We start from the raw sequence: 23,014 nt of genomic DNA, 5'->3' as shown, positions 1-23,014 counted from the left end.
TCAAGGCTTTTTACACAGGCAATCATATGGTATACCTAAGCGGCACGTCACGAGGACCCCGGCGGTCCAGCAGCAGAATTCAAAATTTCAAAACAATCCCTGGATTGTTGTTTTACCATGAAACTGTTTACACTGTGCTAGTCGGCTGTTAGTCACACAGTTCATCTTCACACGTAAAAACTCAACAAAGCAACATGGACGCAGATGAAAAGCACGACTCAAAATCGGTGGAAGTTCCCAAAGCGCCTTCTATCGAGGATTTTATCATTTTGAAGCCCATCAGTCGAGGCGCTTTTGGCAAGGTGTACCTAGCACGGAAGAAATGCAATGCACGATTATATGCAATCAAGGTGAGCTGGGTTCATCAAATGCAACATATTCTGCTTGTACAAAAACAATAAGCTAATTTTGTGTTTTTTTTCTCTTCAGGTGATGAAAAAAGCAGACATGGTTGATAAGAATATGACGGGCCAAATGAAGGCAGAGAGACATGCACTGGCTTTAAGCAAAAGCCCATTCATCGTTCACCTCTTTTACTCTCTCCAGACAGCCACCAAGATCTACCTGGTAACAACCAGACACACAATAATGATGACACACACATTTTAAAAATGTGTAAGCTGTGGTAAAATCTAAATATTTGTATTTTTGCTTACAGGTTATGGAGTATCTCATTGGTGGGGATGTCAAATCTCTGCTTCACATTTATGGATATTTTGACCAGGATATGTCTGTGAAGTACACTTCAGAGGTGGCTCTTGCTTTGGATTACCTTCATCGTCATGGTATAATTCACAGGTACTACGGTTTCCATTTACATCCTGAAATGTGTATAACTCTGACTAACATTTAATTAGAGGGGAAATACATTGTCTATCCAAATATTAACATGTAGTTATTATTTTTAGGGATTTGAAGCCAGACAACATGCTTTTATCTGACGAAGGACACATAAAACTTACTGACTTCGGCCTCTCTAAAGTCAAGCTCGACAGAGGTAGGAACTTTTATCAGGGTCAAACTTGAACAAATTGTTACCACAACTCCTATCAAGGTTGTCTTTTTAAAAAAATTTTTATAATACCTCTTTGCTCTCTATCAGAGCTGAATCTTACGGATATCCTCACTACTCCATCCTTGGCTAAACCAAAAAAAGATTACTTCCGCACGCCGGGTCAAGTCCTCTCCTTGATCACCTCCCTCGGATTTGTGAGTGAACATATATATATTTGCATATAGAGATGTCTTCATAAAAAGGTACTCACAGTATGTTTTGAATAATTATTCTTCCTTCAACACAGAATACGCCTGCAGGAGAAGGCAAGCGTCACTGCAGCGCATCTGCTGCGCCAAGTCCCATGTCCTGTGACAGAATGAAGCCGAAAAACAACTCTCTTGGTTCTCCGTTAATGAGGACAAAAGATCAGCTGCTCTCTCCAACTCGCTACCCTTGGAAAAGGAGTATGTAGTTACATACATGAACCTTGTGGAATGACTGTGTGTCCAACAGCATTATTAACTCATAATTACATCACCAACACATGGGGTATTCTCCTGGTGATAGTCTGGCGTTTGACGCATGTGTCAAATATACTCACTGTTTTCTTTTATCTGTCTTCCCAGCGTCTAACAGCGTTGTGTTTAATTCTCAAAACCTGACGAAAAACCTGACTCCTTCTCTAATGAAGACAAGAAGGAGGTTTGAGACTATTAGTGCAGGCAGCACCACGGACACTGAGGGTGCAATCAGTCCACTGTGGGAGTGTGAAGAGGTAGGTCATTTTAAAACCTCTTACTTCATGCAACCTGTCGTGTTCGGAGATTTTTATTTAGATTACTTAGATCTTTCCTAACCAAAAAAAAAAAAATATATATATCTCCTTCTTCTCCTAATAATTTCATTTTATTTTCATATTCCAGAAAGAAAATGAACAGAAGCAGAGGCGACATTCTGAGGCCAGAAGGCTTTCACAGGCCTGTGTGTCCAACAGACCAGGCATTTCTGCCACCAGCAATCTGTCTAGCAAGACCAACACAGGCCAACTTGCAGAAAAAAAGCCCCACAACACCAACCAGGATCATTCATTTCCATCAGTTCTTTCTGTAAAGAGAACATTTTCTGATGTTGAGAAAAGTCCTGAGCCTTTGGAAATCCGAGCTAAAAAATGTAATTCAAGTTATAAGAGATGCTATGAGATTCCAGAGGACACTTCAAGGTTTCACACTGGCCTGACTGGAACATTTTCCACCATCCAAATGGATGAATTCATAGCTTCCGCCGAGGGGGTCGAGCAATCCGGGGATTGGGTTCCCAAACGCTCCAGTCCAATCAATGTGGCAAAAAGTCTCTTTTGTGAGCTGGAAGAGCCACCAGAGGACGTGTTTGAAGACGGAGACAAAGACTTGTCTCACTCGAGTTTCACATCGCCTCTTACAGGGAACAGCGACGTCTGCAGGAGCCTGAGCCTTGACTCTGATGGCTCCATGCATGAAACGTCTCTCACTGTTGACAGCAATGCATCTCTAAAGCCACACAAGGGTTCCACCGACAAGAATTCGTTGTCATTTGAGATGCAAGATGAAAACACAGACTGCTCCCTCATCGATTCACTCCCTCAATCTGCATCTTCTGCAGCTCTCGGAACTCCAAAACTAGTTAACCTTGGTCAGAGAGGTGAAACTCAGCGTGCCTTTCTGAACCGGCTCCCTGATCTGTGTGCCGTCACGCAGTCCCCCTCGTTTCTCAAACCACGAAATGTCGTGGCTTTCCGTAGCTACTGTAGCTCTATTAACCGTTCCAACATGTCCCGACATAGCATGGGCTCTGTTGACGCTATGGATGTGTCCACCGCAGCTTCTCATCACTATTCATCTGGTAATGCAACACCAGTGCAAAGAAGACCAAACTCCAGCAGCTCTCTGTTTCAGGTGAGTGTACGGGGGTCTGGACCCTCACTTTGGTCCTTACTTCGATTAAAGCCTAACAGATCTACATGGTCTCAATTTTACTTTCTTTAGTCTCTTAATTTAAAATGTAAAACAACCATCTCGTGGTAATTGCGGGGCTGTTTCTGTGTCTGTAGCTTTAAATATGTAAATGAGCTGTGTTTGACCACGCCCCTCTCTCTAAGGGCTCGGGTGTCTCTGGCTTTCTCGCTCCATGTCCTATTGTTTATGCTGAGAAGGCAGACTCAGAGGGCAGAACAAACACCTCGCTGTGGTAGTTTCACCCACCTGGGGGAGGGGTTACTGCCCTTTGTGATGTCATAAAGGGAAACTCTCCAAATGGCCTGTTTGAGCACACATTTTCCTAAAAGTGGAGCAGGCATGAGCTGGAGAGGATGGACTTTTTTCATAATTGGGGGGATTGTTTACAGACTAGGGACACATTACTGTTAGAAAAACATGGTAAAGTGTATTTTGCTTAATATTTAACTTTTTAAAGGTTCGTTATTGAAGGGGTGTTTTATTGGAGAATGCCTCGAGGGATCAATAAAATGTTTATCATGTGCATTCTTTTTTACATCTCCTTGTATTTCCCTCTGTTGTCAGACTCCTCAGCCCATGTCGACCTCTCACACTCCTTTCAGGACACCAAAGAGTGTGAGACGGGGTGCACTGCCTGTTGAGGGTGCACCCATTTTGGGAACCCCTGACTATTTGGCTCCAGAGCTTCTTTTGGGGAAACCTCATGGTAAGAAAAGAAAAGAAACAAAAATACACAATCCAGGCACCAAAACAATGGCTGTTTTTTCCCTGCAAAACATCCTTACACAGTCTCATGTTATTGCACTGGATCCCTGATATTGAAGTCCTTGTGACGGGTATTTTCTTTGGGTTTCAGACAGTTGTCAGTGTGGTAAGTTTATATTGATATACATTACCATTTTTGCGAGCGAGCTTGCATGTTCACCCAGCCTGCTAATGTGCCAGAGGAAATGAGCTAATCCTTCTCCCATTTTCTTTTCCCTGCTGGTTCTGGTTCTGCCCCTTGGACTGGTTGATAAACTGTGGGCCTGATCAGAGGGAATGGGGAAGCATATTTAAAATGTGTGATTCAGCAGCTGGAACAAATGGGATCATCTCTTAACTTTTAACTAACACCATTGTTTAAGGTTTGGAAATCAGATTTGTGAAGGCTCATGTGCTTTTAACTGGACAAACGTGTTTTTCTGCTATTTAGATCTGTACGTTTAAGTCTTGGCTTTACTTATGACATTTAGAAATCTATATGCAAAGAGTCATCAGGTGATATCTTATTGATTTGACATTATGTAAGGTATTCAAGCTGATGGCAGTATTTATGTTACACAATGCTAGCTTTTAGCATGTTCACTGCTGTTTGGATTTATAATCACAGGGCAGCATAGACAGTCGCCGAGAACGCCAAAATGGCTCGAGCCAGCGCTGAATGAACAGCCAGTCTGTGACATGAATGATTCTGTTTGTCAGTTTTCATTCATTTCCTGTCTTATCACTTACTTTAATCAATATAAGATACCTTTGATCATGGTAATTTTCAACTCTGCATCTTTTAAAAGCAGAATTTTTGCTTCAAAACTACAGACCAATTCACAGTTTAATGTGTGGTAAATAATATTACATTCTGATTAAAAAAAAACATGAGGATTTGTTTTTCCTGATTTTGAAATTTCTATTGAACTGAATCCCTTAAAAATTCTCTTTCGGTATTGGTTGTTCCATGTGTGTATAAATCTCTCCCTTCTCGGTGTAACTTGGCCCCTGCTTCTGCCACCACAGTAGAAAAAGTGCACACTCTAACAGTAATCTAAGGGGGAGGGCTGTGTTTGGTCCATAGCAGCTGAATGAAATGTGACTTTTTCTTTACTCCCATCCAGACTACATGGTGGATTGGTGGGCGCTCGGTGTGTGCCTTTTCGAGTTCCTCACCGGTGTGCCACCTTTCAACGACGAGACGCCTCATCTGGTCTTCCAGAATATTCTCAAAAGAGGTTGGTTTTGTTTTCTTTTCCATGCTGAGTATGTTCACGTGAATGTCGCAGCTTCAATGTGTGACGTTAGCGCTGGGCTGATTGTGGCGCCCTCTGTTTGACAACCTCTTTTATTCATCTCCATCGTTCTGCATTTTAAAGCTGAATCACGTTGATAGTGCTCACGACATGCTGCTGATTCCTTCAGATATCCCCTGGCCCGAGGAAGGCGAGGAACTGTCTGCAAATGCAAGAAATGCCATTGAGATCCTCCTGACCATGGACATGACAAAAAGAGCGGGACTGAAGGGTGAGGGAGACTTTTTAAATGTGTTTTCTAAAGGTCCAAAGAAGTCTTTATCTTTAAAAATGTTCTCTGGATATTTCTGCCTCTTTAATGACAACATTTCATTTAAAAATTTCTGGTTAGTAATGAAAGAATTAGCTTTTTTTTCAAGGCGCACATGAAGTGCATTTAGCTGTAGGACGCCCGTTGTGTGCATTGTAATCATTTTTTTGTCTGAACCACCCCCAGAGCTGAAATGCCATCCCCTGTTTGAAGGCTTGGACTGGGACAACCTGCAGAACCTGCCGATGGCTTTCATCCCTCAGCCAGAGGACGAAACCGACACCTCGTACTTTGATGCGAGGAACAACGCTCAGCACATCGCCGTGTCTGGCTTTAGTCTGTAGAGTTTTCAGTTTTATCCACAGCACTCATCAACAACACATTTCTGATTAAGAAAATAATATTAGAATTTCATGCTTGTTGATAAATCTTCCAAATCAGATCTTCGATTCATATAGTTTTTCCCTTCACATTTTTTAAAAAAGGTTTTACCTTGTTGTGCAATCACAGGTCATAAGAGCCAGAATAAAGCTGAATCTGTTGACCGATTTGTTACAGTAGTTAGGTTTGCATTAGATCTTTTAATTCGTACTCTACCGTATTATAAGTCTCTTAAATGGCATTTTTAGCTACTGCTGCTTTAGTTCATAATATGTTTGTGTTGTTATGGTGTCGTTCTGGTTAAAGACTAAATAAATATGTTCATGTAAATGTGGCACTTGCTGCTTGATGTGACCTTTACAATGTTCCCCTGCTGAGACGGCGGGCCTCCTAAATGTCACTGTAAGGGCTAAACTAAAACATGCTAATATATTCATTCACAAGTTTTATATGTAAATCTTGTTCCTAATATTTTGTGTCATTGTTTTAAGATGTTGGTAGGTACTTGGTTTTGACAGCTCTGGGTTGCGGATGCTTTTATGTCGTTTCTATTTGTAACTTCAATGTCTCGTTTCCACACTACTCGTATTTTAAAGATCATTTCATGTGGTGCTCCTCGCTGCTTGTGTGTGATTTTATGTTGTTTATTCTCAGCAAAAAGCGAAGAACAAATAAAATCAGTTTGTAACCTGATGTATGTTTTGTCTTTTATTGGTATATAATCTGAAATCGAGCCCTGGTCAAGGGGAATGTCCTGGGTTTTATTTCTTAAGGCAGGACTTTAAAACGTCAAGTGAGTTGATCTACTTTAATATTCAGGGGGAAAAAAAGGGAACGTAAAACTGAGGACTGATGAAAATAATTGTAAACTATTTTCATGAAAATGTTTGGAAATTGTCACAGAAATTTAAATAGAAAAGGCAATGGACATTTTCACAGAGTTTGGGGATTTTTGTAGAAACCAGCTCTCAAAACGCTCTGTTTTGGTGTGCGTCTCTTTAAATGCAATGACCCCCTCTGAGTTTTCTCAGTACACGTCACTCCTCTGTAGTGAGAATAAATATGGCATATCTTCACAAAAGTTTTTCTCTCGGCTGGAGGTGGAGATACCAGCAAAATTGAGTTTAAAAAACAATTTTTTTTTAACCAGAATCCCACTGTGATGTCACAAGGAGAGAACATTTGAAACTGAGCATTTTTCCCTGTGTTGTAAGACTTACGCAGACCACAAACAAAGGGCTGGATCGGTTGAAATTCTTATTAAACAAACATTCAAAAACACTGGAAACAAGTGGATTTTTCCCGTGTCCCCTTTAATTAAAATGAACAATTAGGATATTTGTGTTGTCACAACACTAATGACTACAACACAGATTTCCGTGACAAAGTCTGGCAGTAGTCCAACCAATTGAGGCGCTTCCGCTCTCTACAGACACATTTTCCAAAACTGTTGCACAATTTATTTCTAATAAAAGCACACAAGTTGAAATGCTTTATGAAAATGTTTATTAGAGGCTTGGATTATCACATGCAAACACCTCTCTACCACAGGCAGAGAGGGAGACAAAGCCTTAGTATGTTTCAGTAGAAAGTTATACTTTTTTAAATTTTTAATAAAACAAAATGGCTCTGGCAAATTAGTGCTATTGCAGAAGCAGACCTTTTGTAAATATGATATATTCTATATTCATTAATGGGAATGCAATTAAAATACTGCATTATAATCTGAGCTGTACATCTATAGATACAATTCATGTAGATCTCACTGCTTTGCATGTTCACATCTCATGATTATTATCACTCACTCTCACACAAATATTTCAACAGTATTCTCACAAACATTACATCACACATCAAAAATTATACAATATAGAAAAACAGCGTTAACGACACAGACGATGACAAGAGTTATGCGTTAATGATCACACAGCTGAGTGGAAACTCGGGTCGTCACAGATTCTCACTGCCTCGTGGTTTCACTAAATGGTACAATTGATGTTAATTTGGTCCGGCACTGGAACGGCTCTGCTACAGTATGTGAATGTGAAAACACTCATAATGCCACCTACAGGATGGATGATGTACCTTTTGATGAGGAGGCACTTTTTCTCTTCGAATAAGAATGAAGTGGAGACCAAAGTTCAAGTAAAGCTCACGCAGATGTGACCGGTGTGACGAGAGAAACCTGCTCTAACTTATTAACAACGTTTAGCACTCGCTTTAAACATGAAACCTCAATAACACAGCTGCAATCTGGCCAGCTACGCCTCCATCAAAACTATTCCTAAAAGCAATAAATATTAACTTAATCTCTGAATTTTAAAGAATCGCAAAATATCAATACATTACATTCAATCCTCGTTCCTTAAAACTACAGTTATTACAACATTTTCAATTTTAGCAGCATTACCTGGGCAACCAATGACAGTGAATTGTGAAAACGTCAAACCGCATGAAGCTCAAAAATTATTGTTTCGGGCCCTTCTTTGTGCAACAAAGCCGTAGTTATGGGAGTAAATGAGAAGCTACCGTTTCTTGGTTTCTAAACACGCCAACCTCTTCCCACCTGTACATTTTCCCCCCTCGCATCACCGAAGCATTTCATACAGTGAAGAAAAAAAAAACAACACCTTTCCTTCACAGTGGTATCATCTTAAAAGAAAGGTTGTATAACCAAAGGCTGCATGCCCTTACATTCATGTTTCTATCTGATTTCACATCCGAAGTACGACACACTCCGGAGATATCCTCCGCTCGCTGATTACTTTAGACGCCTTCTTCATAGTGCAAAGCAAATTACTGGGCTGTGGTTTGAAGCGGGGACGGAGGGAAGGGGAGGGAGATTCAGCCATTAGCAGCCCAACCAAAGACAATAAGGTGACTCATCTTCGTCATCTATGCCAATATGGAGGTTCAGTTGATTCTTCTGTGAAAGAAGCAGACAGCAAGGGGTTAAATGTGAGTTTTGACTTTGTGCACTTCCACGTTCGAGTTGATATTTTGGCGTAACAGATCACCTCCTCCTCCTCTGCAGGTACAGGCGAATAAGCCACTGAACCACGAAAGGCCATATGACAGCAAAGGCCAAGCTGGTCGGAGAAATGTCAAAAGGCCACCAGGATGGTTTCTAGGCAACGAGAGGACAAACATGACAGCATTATTTTGAGTGAAATAACCTCAACGGGCTTTTAAGAAATCTCCGGAAACAAGGGGGATCTGTACGAGTAAACACAAACAGCTACATTTAGCAGCAGGAGAAGTCCGCTCGAGCCATGAGGGGGAGGAGTGACGTCTCCATGCTAAATTATCTCGATATTTCCCAGAGTGCATCTGTGAAAGCGCCTTTACACTGACTAAAAACTTTTTGGCAAATCACTGCAGTTGCGATGAAAAAAATGATGCTGAAATATGGTTACAAAAAATTAGATAAAGTGAGAGGAAGAACATCTTCTAAAGTGCTTACCCGTCTCTTCTTGTTCACTGGAAGAGGGGCATACGTCGGAGACAGGGACATCGATCTCGCCTGCATGAAGAAGGAAACAAAAGAAAAGTCAATAAACGTTGAAAGAAACAAAAGGGTATCTGATTGTTTCAGTGCTGAACTTTACTGCAGAGTGTTGTTTACAGTCTCAAAGTGCAAACCTCTGATCTCTTCAACTACACTGGAATGAGAACTCGACAGGCCCAGTTTCATTTTTACAGTTTATTATCTAACCACCGTGTTGAGTGTTAAACAATCACGAGCACACCGAGCAAAAAGTCGCACTACATCACGACGCAAAGAACTGCAGCCGAACAGCAGACAGCGAAACACCGCGTACGTTCTGCGCGTGAGAGGAAATAACTCTCCCAGCCAGCAGTGGCTAGCGGCGTTAGCCCGTTGTGATGATACAAGATGACCATTTTCACACCGCTGTCTGTCACAACTCGTTTTATCGTTAGCCTTCTAAAATCGAGAATAAAAATCTGATAACAAGGTCAAAACGGCACTGGTGTTGTCAGAGCCCGACCTTTATTGGAAAAAGAAAGGAAGAGGCGGAGGTGGGAAGAAGGAGCAAAACCGAATGAACGCATGGACAATATAGCGGCATGCTAAAGTGGCGTTAGCAAAACTTTGTCAGCTAAGCGGGGAGATTCCTCTCACCGACTGCTGATTTAAAATTTAGAAAAGTTTATTATACAGTTTTGGTTTATTTATTTTCTTCTGTTTGAAGAATCCATGCAGCTGTGCAGTCTTTGTATTTTTATGTCTGAATCCAACCAGTCGCCTCCAGAATTCATGCTCGTTTAATAAAATCCTGAAGCCTTTCTGTCGAGCTCTAGATTTCGCTGGGCTCTGTCAACTTTTGCTGAGTGTGTTGTGAAGAATCTGAAACACAACCAGCTGGTTGACTCTTTTACTCTTCTAAATATGCTGTATAAAAAAAAAAAAAAAAAAAAAAAAAAAAGGAATTCCCCTCTGTGAGCGAGCGAGCGAACAGACTGGTCTGACCTGGCTGGCAGTCAGAGCCTCCAGGGTGTGAAGCCGCTCCAGAACACTCTGCATGTCTTCCTGCAGCCGAGCCAGCGCCACCACTATCTGCTCGTTCAGGCTCCCTCCGGGTGTCACCGTCCCACCTCGCCGGCTCCCATCCCCGTCTCCACTGCTGTACATGGGCACCAGAGAGCCCGAGCCCAGGCCTGGAGACCTGGAGCCTTTTAGAATAATAATAAAAAAAATAATAATACCATAAGTATGTATGAGAATAAAGCAGATTTTTATCTCGCATCATCCAGTAAGCTGCTAATATTTTTTTCTCGTCTGGGATTTCTTTTTTTTTTTTTTTTTTTTTTTTAAAGATTTATTTTTGGCCTTTTTGCCTTTATTGATAGAGTCAGAGGACAGTGGATAGAGTCGGAAGGGGGGAGAGAGTGGGGAGAGACATGCGGGAAAGAGGCCACAGGCCGGACGCGAACCCGGGCCGCCCGCGCGAGGAGCAAAGCCTCGCAACATGGTACGCGCGCGCACGCTGCCGCTGCGCTATCGGCGCCCCCGTCGTCTGGGATTTCTTACCCTTTCCTCTTCTGATCAAAGAGCTGTCGGGCACGTCTGCATTCAGCCTCTGTCTCTGTGACATCGTTCCACCGTCGTCTCCGTCTTCTCCTCCACACCTGACCGCCTGAGACGGATCGTCAATCTCCTCCGGCTCGCTGAGCGGTGTCAGGATGTGGTTCTCCTCTTCGTCCAGCTCGTCCAGAGAGCGGTTGTGCTCCGAGTTCTGCAGAAGAGCAAACACACAGCGCGCGTTAGGGATGGAAAACAAGCCCTTCATGCTGGCAGCAAGGGGGACAACCAATCGACTGTAAAAAAAAAAAAGTGCTGATGAGTTGTGGGACTTGCCTCTTCCTGGCCGAACTGGTCCACAGAGTCACAGTAGACCTCGCTGTCCGAGTCGCTGGCGAGGTGAGCGTGGCCGGACGCATCTAAACCAGGATCTGAGATCGGGTGAAAGATGGAAAAAATAAAAAACTCAGTAAAAACTCGACTGAACCAAGTGAAGGAAGAAAGCTCTCTGTGAACTTTGGCACTGTGCGTTCTCTTCTAACAGAGCTATTAAACTTCTCCAGGAGCGTCTGAAACAGTGCTGCAGCTCTGGGAACGCGGCTAAGCAGATTAACCGATCACACGGCGCGCTCGCACACAGACGCCCCTTCTCTGAGTGGAGAGCACGAAGCGTCGCGTCCCCTTACCCGTGTGGTGACCGTTGAGCACGGCGTCGCCCTCCTGGGACTCGTCATTGCTCAGGGCGCTCCTGGAATGATGACTCCCGTTTGTTAGATGGGTGCCCCCGTTAGCCACTTTACCGTTGGACTGGGGTGCTTTGTGTCTCCTTGCTGCACCCTTCTTCTTCGGCTGCGACGCTGCGGATTTCTTGTCTGGGGAAAAAAAAAAAAAGGAAAACTGGGTCAACTTAAAGCTCCGGTGAGGACACAACGTGACCTCTGATCTCTCTACAAAAAAAAAAAATAAATAAATAAATAAATAAATCAAAATAAAATCTGATCTTTTTTTTTAAACAGTATAAACATGAACCACCTGTCGTGAATATTTGAAATGTAAAAAAGTAACAGCACAGAAATACTTCACTGCTTTAATGGGCCTCAGTGTTCATTTCAGTGCGTTTCATAAGCAGTTCTAAAGTCCATACAGGAGCTTTGTGTGTCTATTTGAAAATGTCAGGACTCTTCTTTTGCCTTTACCTTTTCTGACCTCCTGTACTGCACCTTCTTCCTCTTCTTCTTCCTCCTCCTCTTCTTCTTCCTCCTCCTCTTGTGCTTCGTCCTCCGACCTCTCCCTCCCTTCCTTCGATTTGAGCCTTGCCGGGCGAGTCTGCAGGGTGCCGTTCATCTCCATGGTCCTGATGATGCTTTTCGTGACGCTCTTCGATGGCATCGAATTCAGCATCGTGCCGAACCCTGTGCGACAGGAAACATTTGGTCCCAGCGGAAAGGAGCGGGCGCCGTTTTTAGTAACACACTCTCCAAGTATCACTTCAGAGAATTAAACAGTTTGCGTCACGGTTCAGAGTCACAGACTTGACTAAAGGGAGGACTAGTTTTTATTTCATCTACAGGCAAACATTTAATCTGACCTTAAAAAGTGTAAACCTTACCTGACCTTCATCAACACGCCTGAGTTAACTGCTAATCAGCGCTAAAGGAATCTAAGCTACAACACCAGACCAATACAAAGCTACAATCAGGAGAATCTAATATTTACACGCTGGTGTACTTGCCTTCCAGTTGCCTAGCAAACATTGTCAAACGGGCTGAGCATCAGACAAGAGGGAAATCATATAAACATTAATCTACGCACGCTCTCCTTTCCCCCCCCCTTCCACAAACAAAGTACGAGGGTCACACCCGCTGAAGTCAACCCACCGGTGCTCAGGTCGGATATCTGCGAGATCTTCTTCTTTTCTTCGATCAGCTCGTAGAACGGGCCGAGCACACGCAGGAGCTCCTCCACCTCCGCCGTCATGGGCATCCCCTCCAGGATCTACGTGTGAGCAACAGAGGCGTTTAAAGGGAGCGCTCCTGTGCGACGAGCCGGCGGATCTGCCGCGAGCGGGAAAAACCTACCAGCTTCATCTCATCCACGTAGGCCGCCATTGCTTCTTCATGTGACATATTTCCAAGAGAACTCCATGCGTCCCTGAGTAAATATAATTTAAAAAAAACAAAAAAAAAACAGCATAAATAAATATTTATCTGCACTGTTTTCATCTCTGTCAACAACCCAGTTCAATCAGGGCCAACGTATTCTCTGTGAGCTGTGGGTCAAACGTTTATGAGTAACTAGAGCGGTTCCAAAGTGACTTCTTTTATGATTCCTGGACTGTTGTCTTTGTCTGGGACCACGAGGGACGCCTGTCCAGCTTAGTGGGTAAGAGGTTGCATTCCAAGTCGAGACCGGCAGAGATCACCTCACACAACTTGAGACCAGAAAGGGGGGGGGGGGGTTCTGCTTCATTTTGCTTTGCAGGGTGAGCAAAAAAGGCGAAAGTGTTGTGCAACGTGCACAAGTCGAATGCTGCTGTGATTTTCGTTTGTGCACAGTTGAGTCGCTCGATAAGTCTTGAAGACTCGTGCTAGTCGGCTTTACCCTCAAGGGAAAAGTTGTTCTTCAAAGTGACATAACCAAAGAGGAACTCCAAATCGAGTGTGTGTTACTTAACAGAACATACATACTGTACAGGAATACAATTAGGGGAGGGGGGGGGGGGCATTTTTACCATTTTGCTTTGCCAACTGCATCCCAGAAGCCAGGCCGCGGTATATTGCACGCACCCACAGTGGCTTGTTTGTAGTAACTGTAGAACTTCAGCATCATGTCATTGGACGGCTGAAAGGGACCTGAGGAAGAAGAAAAAAAAGCACAATGTAGCTTGTTTATTTTTTTCTTTTTCAACCTTATACACATCTGTGAAGACTCTGAAACAAGACAGACTTCTAGAAGTGACAGCCGTGTTACTGTGCCTTAAGTTGCACGCTGCTGACAGGGGAAGCCGGCTTGTGTACACACTGCAGATAAAGTGGATTAAGTCCCTTTTAAGTCCAGGGATAAGATCCAGGGTCGAGGACCAATCTGTTTCACTAACAACCTTGCCTGTAAGTCTGACACCGTTCCGTTTGGATCCATGAACTGGTTAAACTGGCCTGAACGACAGGCTGCACCTGTGTCTTCACTCACTCACCGTCCGCAGGTAAACTCTTGATCACTTTGACGGCAGCGTCGAACCTCAGCTGGATCAGACGCCTCTCCTCTTCTTCTTCCCCCGGTGCACTCTGGACCTCCATGGTGTCACGCTGAGACGGTCAACAACACTAAATAACCTACAGACGGCACACACACACACAAACACACAACATTACAGAATATTAAACATGCCAACCTTCTTCTGCCAGGCATCCATGTGAATTCAAAGCGATAAACCTACACTTTTTAACACCATTGCGACGAGCTAAACTTGCAAGTTACTGTTGATCCAGTGAGCTACCGTGACCAGTAGGAGGAGGTTGAGTCATTTGTGAATGTAGGACACACTATCCAATGTGCGACACACGTCTAAATAATCACATATGTGTGCTACATGCTATCTACACACGACGTAAATGTTCAAAAACAAATAAACTCACCGTGAATGTCAGAGGACTATCTGGTTGTCACAGTGCGACCTGTCTTTAGCCCCCGACCAGACGCCATCAACAATAATGATGAAGCGAGTCACGGCTGCAATATGGGAGTTGTAGGTTTCTTTTTTTGACCGGATGTTGCATTTCCTACATGTCCCACAATCCACCTCGTCTACGAAAATGTTTTGTAGTTTCGCAAAGAACTACTCTTGTTTTCTGGATATATTTAAAAATATATGATTCAAAGTTAAATATTAATAACAAGTTGACTTCAAAGCAGATTCAACGGTTGTATCGACAGTTAAGCGGGAAAAATGTACCACAATCCACCTTGTCTACGAAAATGTTTTGTAGTTTCAAGATCGTAAACGCCTCTTGTCAGAGAACTACAGTTGTGTTCTGGATACATTTATTTAAAAAATGAATATAGGTTAAAAATGCAAAACGTGTAGACTTCAAAGCAGATTCAACTGTTGTATCGACCGTTAAGCGGGAAAACTACATGTACCACAATGCACTTATCGAAATCCTGGGATTTTTCTTCTTCTGTGGGAATGGTGATAGGTACAAGGATTTAAAAAATAAGAGATCTCACTCTGTACTCATTTACGAGCGACTGAAGACGCTGTAAAATATTCACAGCGGAGTTACGTCAATATAAATATAAACATGTTTATCGCCTTAAAACAGTCATCTACTCCCAGTAGTTAAATACTTAATAACCCATTAAAAATACATGACAAAAATATAACAACACTAAAATTATGAATACATGAAACAAGAACTCATTTTGGTTGTTGATTCAACACAATAAGCCATCTGTAAAGATTTTTTTTTCACAGGGAGGATCAACAACAAGACTTGGATTAACCAATTTTCGGTCAGTGAGCTAACCTGTCATCTTCAAGTATTACTGAAAAATAATTAGGGTACTTTACGCAATTTAAAACAGACACCTCTAATGTCCAACATTTAAGGCCCCAATTCTATAGGATATTTAAATATATAAATCTTTTTACAGAGAGTGAATAAAAAGCCATGAATGAAAGTGTCACTCAGTCAGTAACTGTGAAAGAAAGTCAAATTAGTTTTTAGTAAGTACAAAATCTAACAGGTAATGGGATGTTGGGGAATACAGCACCATACTGGATTAAGTGTAAGCAGTTTGTAGGTGATTTTGTTAAATTTAATGGTTTTTAATTTGGTCTTGATTTTTCTTTTGGATCTAATTTATTTAATGAAAAATTGTGCCGTTTGGACCTCAAAACAAAGAAACATAACAAAACAAACATGTAAACATGTTTTGATACATAGGGCCTATTGAACGTTTTTAAAAAAAAAAGTGCTGTTACTCCAGTTTATATAAATATTACATTATGCACAACAAAGACATATCAGCTTGACAATTTGATTTCTTAACCAAACAATGTTGTTCTACCAAAACAAATCACGATGTTGGCGAACCAAACCCTGGTCGCGCTTTTTAGACAGGGAGTGACTACTCTTTCCTGATGCAGACGATCTTTGGGTTTGGGGTTACGCCAAAGCGAGGGCAGCAGGAATCCCACAATAGCGAGCCGAGCCGAGCAGAGCTTGGGCTGGTGTGGCTGTTTCAATCAAAGGGAAGCCAGAGAGGGAAGCGGAGGCTCTGCAGCGGGGTGAGATGTAAGATGGCAGAGCTACAAATGTTGTTAGAGGAAGAGATTCCGGCCGGCAAAAGAGCGCTCGTGGAGAGTTACCAAAACCTCACCAGAGTAGCGGACTACTGTGAGAACAATTATGTCCAGGTAAGTGAGTTAACCTCGGCGCTACGTTCAAGCTCCTTTTGTCGCAAAAAAGCTCGGTATATGGGACAGGAAATGTGGATAAAGAAGCTGTTGGAATAAAAACTATCCGCCTGAAATCTTTAAAAAACAGCATGTTGCTTTCACCGAGCGTGGGAAATTACACAATCATTTATCTGTTTTGATAATTTAAGAACATTTATCCGGTGTACATAGAGGGTGTGTCTACTTTTTTTTTGTGTATTATTACATTAGGTAAAACTGCTTCCCACTCTCATTGCTCACAAGAAGGCCACAGCTTGCTGAACCAAGTTTTTTATTGCAGCTTAAAAATATATATATTTTCACGTGTATTTGGAAAGTTGCTGCAGCTTGCAGTAGCTTTGAACATATCACTATAATATGAGTAAGGGGAAAAAGAAATGTCACAACATTAATATTAAAGTAACTCCTGTGTAGTCCATTAAATTCCGTAAGGTCATCAAACGCACCATTTAATACCGCAAAAACGCTTCAATCAACTCCCAATTGGGATACTACAGCAATATTACATTATTGAAGGTGTACATTATGGGCTTGTAAGCACTCAGTGCAGCAATTATAATGCCAGTGCATGGATTTTATTGTCTCCTGCCTTATTTTTTTAAAGCCCTAAATGATTTAAAGTGCAACATAAAAGCGTACAGTGGATGCAGAAAGGCAGCTTGTTTTGGCTACGTTCAGGGGCTCAATGGGGAGTAGGGATTATTCAAGGTAATTCTTTTGCAGGCAGGCTTGCAGCTGTGAGACTCAGGGAGGAATTTAAAGCAATTGCTGGTTGGTCAATAAATGTTGGAGGTATTGATTTCTCTCTCTGAACTTCTACAGGCCTTTACAAGTCCCCCTTCTTCTTGATGAAGTAGCTTGTTATTTTTTTTTACCTTGACTAGTGTGGTGACAGCTTCTTTTCTTTCTTTTTTTTTTTTTTTAAATCTGGTTTTGAAGTAAATATGTTTAGTGTCACGCTGACCTCGAGTGGCTTCCTCTTGTTTGAGTTTAGGACGATGATGCATGTGGTTTTCCTCGGCTAAAAAGAGCTCCCTCTCTCTTTATATGAGAAGAAGAGCTTGAGTGACAGTAGAGGAGCAGAAGCAGTGGTGAGAAAATATTTTCAGCAGGAAGGCAAGCCACCATATCAGCCGGAGACGGAGGGTGTGTCCGCTCCAGCTGTACTCCCCCGAGGACTCCCTGTAATTTGGTTCTCTTCCTCGTCCTCCGATGGAGCTTCGTGCCACTTGAAGCAAACACGGTTGTCATCTTTGCCCCAAATAGGACTGAAATGAAGTCACTAAATCTTCTATTTTTACTGCAACTTTCAAATCTCTTTAGTGCTATATTTAACTTTACAGAAAGATGACATACTGGGGATTTGAATGTGGGAACTTTGTTACGTCGAGCACAGTGAGCTCCAGAGGCGGAGACGTAACAAACTTATTCTACAATTCAATAAGCAGACACTTTGATCCAAAGAAAGAGTCCAGAGAGGAGGAGACGACGTCAGGAAGTGCAGATTGGACACACGGGAGCGCAGAGACACGTCATGATTATTCATCATCATGATGCAGTTTTAAAGTCATGTAGAAACAATGAGCCGGTCATTTGACTTGAAATCTCTCAACCATGACTTTATATTTTGCAGCACCACTGTCTTTGGAAGCAGATGTTCATGTGTTCAAGGCCAATACTGAAATGTATCCTAAAACAACAAGCACACTTTTCAGATTCAACTTTATTGTCATTGTGCGATGTGCGAGTACAAGACAACGACATGTGGTCAGCCAGAAGTGAAAAAGAACAGTGAAAAAGAAACGTAGTGTCCTGAAATGTCTCTCCTGCTGTCAGATTAATTTTCTTCTTTGGCATGTTCAACCTTCAAACTGACAGAAATCGACCCTGTGAGGTATCGGAAACGTTCACCTGCTCATATTTCTGTTTTTTTCTGGGAGAGGAGTTATTCTCAAAGAAAGATGTTCTGATTGGATTTTGCGCTGAAGCCATTTTTGTCCGTCCAGTACCGACACCTGCTTCCGCTCATGTTGAGCTGATACTTCCTCACGTCCTAAATTTGGCCCTTCTCATTCCTCCATTGTAAAAATTGACTTCTGTAAAGTGCTGGTCATTTAGTTTGTTGCATCCAAAAATGTGTTTAGCTGTTTTCACACATGGATGCACTCCGGAAAATTTCGAGACAATTTCAGGCAGGCTGCCCTTTGAAATCTTCCCGGGTGTGTCACTCATGCATCTCAGGTCGGGAGGCTGTCACTGTTCGACTGGTGTTACAGATATCGGTATCAGCAGATGAAGCTGTTTCATAGCTTTTTATGGAGTGTGTAATCGTGCACAAGTTACAGGATGTAAACGTCCCCTCCCACTCGCTCGCCGTGAATCTTCCCGAATATTTTCCTCTCGCATCTTTTCAGCCCCCGAGATTTTTCACGTGTGGAAAATGTCCTCGGGGATGGCAGGGGGGGAAAAAAAAAATGTGGGTGAAGTCAGAGTAAAACACTGTCTGTTTGCATTCACACATAAGATCACCCTGAACATCTCTGGACATTTTCAGGAGTTTTGTGCATGTGTGAAAGCACCTCAAAGAGCCTTGAATGCCTGGTCTGATTTAGAGTCTCATCCTTTTTTACTTTACTCGGTGCCTTGTTTCAGAATATCTCCTGACATAAAAACCAAAGTGTGACCATCTTTAGACATCAAGAATAAGAACAGCTCCTTGATTTGTGTTGATTGTGTTTCAACCACGTTAAACACTTTTGAACTTTGGCTCCTTTTGTCGTTAAAGGAGAAAAGAGGGAGGCTGTGCAGGTATCGCAGAGAGACTTGTTTTGGTGTCAGCAGCACAAACAATGCTCAGTTGAGTTTTGAAGGCTTTTTGTTGAGCACTGATATTTGATCATATTTTGTCCAACACAAGGCAGGAGAAGTATTTCTATCTTCTTTTGATCATTTCAGCATCATTAAGTGACGAGTAGTATTTTGTGTGTTTCGATGTTTTCTATTGGTAAACAGAAAGAGGCTTCTAAGAATTGAATTTAGAGGATGTCATATATTTACTGTCCAAATGGGATATGAAATGAAGAAAATGGATCTCTATGTTAATTCTTTAGAAGTTAAATTGATGGAAAAATTAAAATAAATCCCGTCTCCAACTTGATTTTTTTCCTCTTTTTCTTCCCATAGGAGAAAAAAACAAGCTCAGTTGCTTTTCATGCGTCTGGCTGATTTGCACTTGTGTCCTCATGTTTCGGCGAAAACACCTTTTTGGTTGAAGCGCTGACGTTTAAGAAAGAGAGAGAGAAAAAAAATCAGGATTTTAAGCTGTTGAGCTCACGTCAGAGTGAGCGTCAGACTAACACGTACTTTTCATAAACCCTCCCTGTCTGCTGCAGATATACACACACACACACACACACACACACACACACACACACACACACACTTCAAACTGTGGCACTTACACATCAACTTGCCTCAGCTTGAATCGGCTCGTCTTCTCAGCACTCCTCCCCTCACATTTCTCTCTCTCTCTCTCTCTCTCTCGCTCGGCCACGGAGGCTTTGTGCCGTTCACTGTTTGCAGCTCAGCAGGCTGAAGCAGATGGAGAACGCTGCATTTGAACAAGGACACATCACTGCCCCACTTTCTCAACTTCATGGTGACTTGTTCATCCCAGGAAGTTTTTTTTCTCTCGCTGTGTGTGTGTGTGTGTGTGTGTATTGTTGTGTGTGTGTGTGTGTGTGTGTGTGTGTGTGTATCCTATTTGACACACTGACAGGACAGAGTTATGTTTCCTGTCTGCCCTGCTGACTCCGAGGACTGTAGCTCCCTGGAAATGCCTTCTCTCCATGACAGGAAGTGGAAACACCCTGTCACATTACGACACATGCACACAGATTATTCAGATAAACAAAGGTGTAGTGTTTATAACAATAAACATGACACCCCCCCCCCCCCCAATAACTTCTCTTTCTTTACTGTTGTGAGCGAGTCGCAGCAGTGGCTTTGACCTCGGTGACAAGGACACGCTGGCTGTATGCAAAGTGGGCCACCTGGCCGTGTTGGCAGGACTCGCTGACGGAGAGAGCGGCTGGCTGCTTTATTCAACACACTAACCCAACACTCAGCCTCGGGTTGGTGTCTGAAAAGCTGAAACTAAAAGTCTATTCCGTTTTTAATTCTTCATGGCTGAAAACTAAATGAGAGAAAGATTCTGTTTGCATTTATTCCTCAGGAGACTAAACATGATGAAGGACTGTGGGGCAGCTGAGAGCCTTTAGAGCAGCCTGTTAGTGAATGCATCCACAGTGTTAATGGAGGTGTTAAAGAGAAAGTGGTGAGAAGCAAAAGAGTAGGAAGAAGTTTCACTGCGAGCATGAAGATCCAAGCAGACGATGGAAACACCGTCCCTCTCCCGCCTCGATGTCGGACGGGAGGGAAGACAACGGTGCAGAAATATCCGCCTTTTATATCGGAGCTTACTTCTCGGTCGACATTTTCAAAATATCAAGCGATGAAAGTTAAGAGGCTTTTTCTTAACGCGCGTGAAGATCGCACCGGCCGCACGCCGCTCCAGCTCGACACGATTTAAATATTGAGACGTTTTGTTCGTACGAGAAAATGTCAGTGTCAGTAGCAAGTAAATAATATAATTGCAAACCTTATTTTGACCACGTCCCAACAGAAGGAACATGCCAAGTTTATGATGCAGACCGGGGGTCCCCAACCTGTGTCCCCCCCCCCCAAAGAAAGGCCAAGACCCGTGTGAAAGAAAGTGACGCACTGCCTTCAAAAATACATTTTAACTGTGACACCTTGGTTTAGTACCACTGCATTGATTTTCCCCTTCTTTTGTGCAAAACATTATTTTAATTGTGCCTCTGACATTGATTGCACCAGGAATTCTGTCAGACAGCTGACATAAAGAGCGACCGGGGGGGGGGGGGGGGGGAAATGGAAGCAGGACGTTGTGAAGCAAAGAAGGAGGTCACACGGTCAGTCAGATCCAGTGTCGTAATCTCCGAGCATGTGACTGCCGACTGAGCCGACATGATGCCCGCTTGTGCTTTTGGTCGGGACCGTTTTTAGAAATGAGCAGCTTTTAAAACATGAGTCTTCTGGGGTTTGGTTTTTTAATTCAACACCACAGTCACACCCCGAGCGTCTAAGAGGACAGCTGTGACGTCTTCTCTGTGTCCTGCTTGTATGACTTTGGTGTTACCTGTCCTGTACCTTTCCCAGGAGGATTAAAGAGAGTTTGACGAGAGCAGGTGGCGAATGTGACACTTTTTTTTTTTTTTTTCCTCTAACACAGTTCTGTCTCTCCGGGTTACTCCGAGGCCTCGTTTCCTGTCCTTCAGTTTCTCTCTCTCGCTCTGTCTCACTCTCTCTCTCTCTCTCTCTCTCTTGAGTGGCCTGGTTTTCCACGCAGCATGGAGAGTGGCATTGCAGCTCTCAGCCTACCAGGCCGCATCATTCATCCTTTTGACTATCTGCCCCTCCTCCTCCTCCTCCTCCTCCTCCTCCTCCTCCTCCTCGGCTGACGGGGGTCAGATCGGTCCAGACTGTAGGACTGATCTCACTCAGTCTGGTTGGAGTTTATGTAGGAGTTTCAGAGTTTACTGACTCATTGTTTAACACTTAAAATGTCTCCTTGGAGTTTGATTTAGTCGTCTTTTTTTCTTTTCGTTTTTGTATCGTTTAGTATGAATAATCCAAACACCATCTGTGTCAGTCCGACCCAGAGCGTTTTGTTTTCTCCTTCTTGATCAGTTCGTTGTTCGTGTTGTTTCAGGTGAAGAAGAGTGAGTCTCTGCCGCGTCGAAACAATTAACAAGTCACTCAGCAAAGGCTAATGAGTTCCCTCCTTCTGCCCCCCCCCCTCGTGACTCTTCCCTGACGCACTGAAGGAATTTTTAATTGTGCGTTGGCAGATCTTCAAGGTCAGGTGGACCTTATGGCCTCTCTGTCAGCCTCCATCTGCCTCAGGTGGAGGAGGAAGAATTATGGACTCACTGCTGAGTTTTTGTCGAGCTACGACTGAAGGAAGGATCAGCACGCTGAGGTCCACAGGTTTTCGCCGTGTTGTGTTGAAATTCTCACAAGCAACATTTGTAAATGAGCTAACTCCTCCATTGGATAAACAGTTTGTAGAAGAGATAGTGGGCCGGTGTATCCAGAGAAAGATCAATAGGTTAATTCTAAAACCATTACGACAATTGATCTCCATTAATTGCTCGTGCTTCTGAAACGCACCGAGGCCAGCAACCCTTCAGTTAAATGAGAGGTCAATGCAGATGTTTGTTTGAGTCCAGTCTTTGTGAGAGCACTGAACAGTTCTGGTATGAACCTGTTCAGATGGGGTTTGAGGATAAGAAACTTCATTCAGCAGATTTAAAGCACTTGACTTGAGGTCGACTGAAGCCTAATTTATCGTCGCGTCGGTGTCGCAGCTACGCGGTCGATTCACCTCCAAAGAATCCTGACTACGCGTTGCGTCGACGCGAACCGCAAGGACTGTGATTGGTCGTCTCTGAACGTCATTTCCGGCTGTTGTTTGTTTCTTCAAGATCACTGAACCAAAAAAAACCCCCCCTCTTTGGTCTGGTTACAGAGTGTTTGTTTTGTATCCGTCCATGTATCCCTGACTCTCCCGTGAGCTCTCCAGCAAGTACTTGAACATTTGAAGATCTCTGACATGTTGCTGAATTCCAAACATTCCTGAAAGTTTTTTTATTTTTGTTCCTTGTAGCTTTTCCCCCTCCGGACAAGTGGGAGCACATACAAGCACATGTGGTTGTCAACTGTGCAAATCCAGGAGCAGATAA

At 43.0% G+C, this 23,014-nt stretch overlaps 2 protein-coding genes across 3 annotated transcripts; one reads left to right on the top strand and one right to left on the bottom strand.

Moving 5' to 3' along the window:
* Positions 1 to 38: 38 nt before the first annotated feature.
* Positions 39 to 6,375, top strand: mastl (microtubule associated serine/threonine kinase-like). The gene is made up of 12 exons (XM_079361426.1): positions 39 to 350; positions 430 to 567; positions 659 to 798; positions 909 to 997; positions 1,103 to 1,209; positions 1,302 to 1,461; positions 1,624 to 1,772; positions 1,921 to 2,928; positions 3,553 to 3,694; positions 4,860 to 4,973; positions 5,161 to 5,262; positions 5,488 to 6,375. The coding sequence occupies exons 1-12, from the start codon at positions 195 to 197 to the stop codon at positions 5,643 to 5,645; spliced, it is 2,463 nt and encodes an 820-aa protein (XP_079217552.1). The 5' UTR covers positions 39 to 194; the 3' UTR covers positions 5,646 to 6,375.
* Positions 6,376 to 7,171: 796 nt separating this feature from the next.
* LOC306835003 (acyl-CoA-binding domain-containing protein 5A-like) lies at positions 7,172 to 14,877 on the bottom strand. Of its 2 annotated transcripts, XR_013780554.1 has the most exons (14): positions 14,362 to 14,877; positions 13,920 to 14,058; positions 13,458 to 13,578; positions 12,805 to 12,877; positions 12,604 to 12,721; positions 11,923 to 12,138; positions 11,413 to 11,598; positions 11,063 to 11,157; positions 10,736 to 10,940; positions 10,175 to 10,377; positions 9,146 to 9,205; positions 8,700 to 8,809; positions 8,249 to 8,608; positions 7,172 to 8,216 (listed from the first exon to the last, which is right to left on the bottom strand). XR_013780554.1 is itself a non-coding variant. In XM_079361366.1 (13 exons), the coding sequence occupies exons 2-13, from the start codon at positions 14,020 to 14,022 to the stop codon at positions 8,596 to 8,598; spliced, it is 1,503 nt and encodes a 500-aa protein (XP_079217492.1). In that variant the 5' UTR covers positions 14,023 to 14,058; positions 14,362 to 14,877; the 3' UTR covers positions 7,172 to 8,595. The 2 variants fall into 2 exon arrangements, 1 of the variants encoding a protein (XP_079217492.1); XM_079361366.1 differs by having other exon boundaries at positions 7,172 to 8,608.
* Between the last annotated feature and the right edge of the window lie 8,137 nt (positions 14,878 to 23,014).

This window comes from Symphodus melops, assembly GCF_947650265.1.
Source record: "Symphodus melops genome assembly, chromosome: 14".
In the NCBI taxonomy this organism is placed as follows: Eukaryota; Metazoa; Chordata; class Actinopteri; order Labriformes; family Labridae; genus Symphodus; species Symphodus melops.
The sequence above is the reverse complement of the archived record's forward strand: the minus strand, read 5'-3'. Positions and strand labels throughout refer to the sequence as shown.

Coding starts and splice junctions, on each gene's coding strand:
- mastl (XM_079361426.1), top strand. CDS start 195: ATGGACGCAGATGAAAAGCACGACTCAAAATCGGTGGAAGTTCCCAAA. Junction 998..1,102: donor TAAAGTCAAGCTCGACAGAG/GTAGGAACTTTT, acceptor GCTCTCTATCAG/AGCTGAATCTTACGGATATC. Junction 2,929..3,552: donor CCAGCAGCTCTCTGTTTCAG/GTGAGTGTACGG, acceptor CTCTGTTGTCAG/ACTCCTCAGCCCATGTCGAC.
- LOC306835003 (XM_079361366.1), bottom strand. CDS start 14,022: ATGGAGGTCCAGAGTGCACCGGGGGAAGAAGAAGAGGAGAGGCGTCTG. Junction 11,158..11,412: donor GCTCAACGGTCACCACACGG/GTAAGGGGACGC, acceptor ACCCGATCTCAG/ATCCTGGTTTAGATGCGTCC. Junction 8,810..9,145: donor CAGTGAACAAGAAGAGACGG/GTAAGCACTTTA, acceptor CTCGTTGCCTAG/AAACCATCCTGGTGGCCTTT.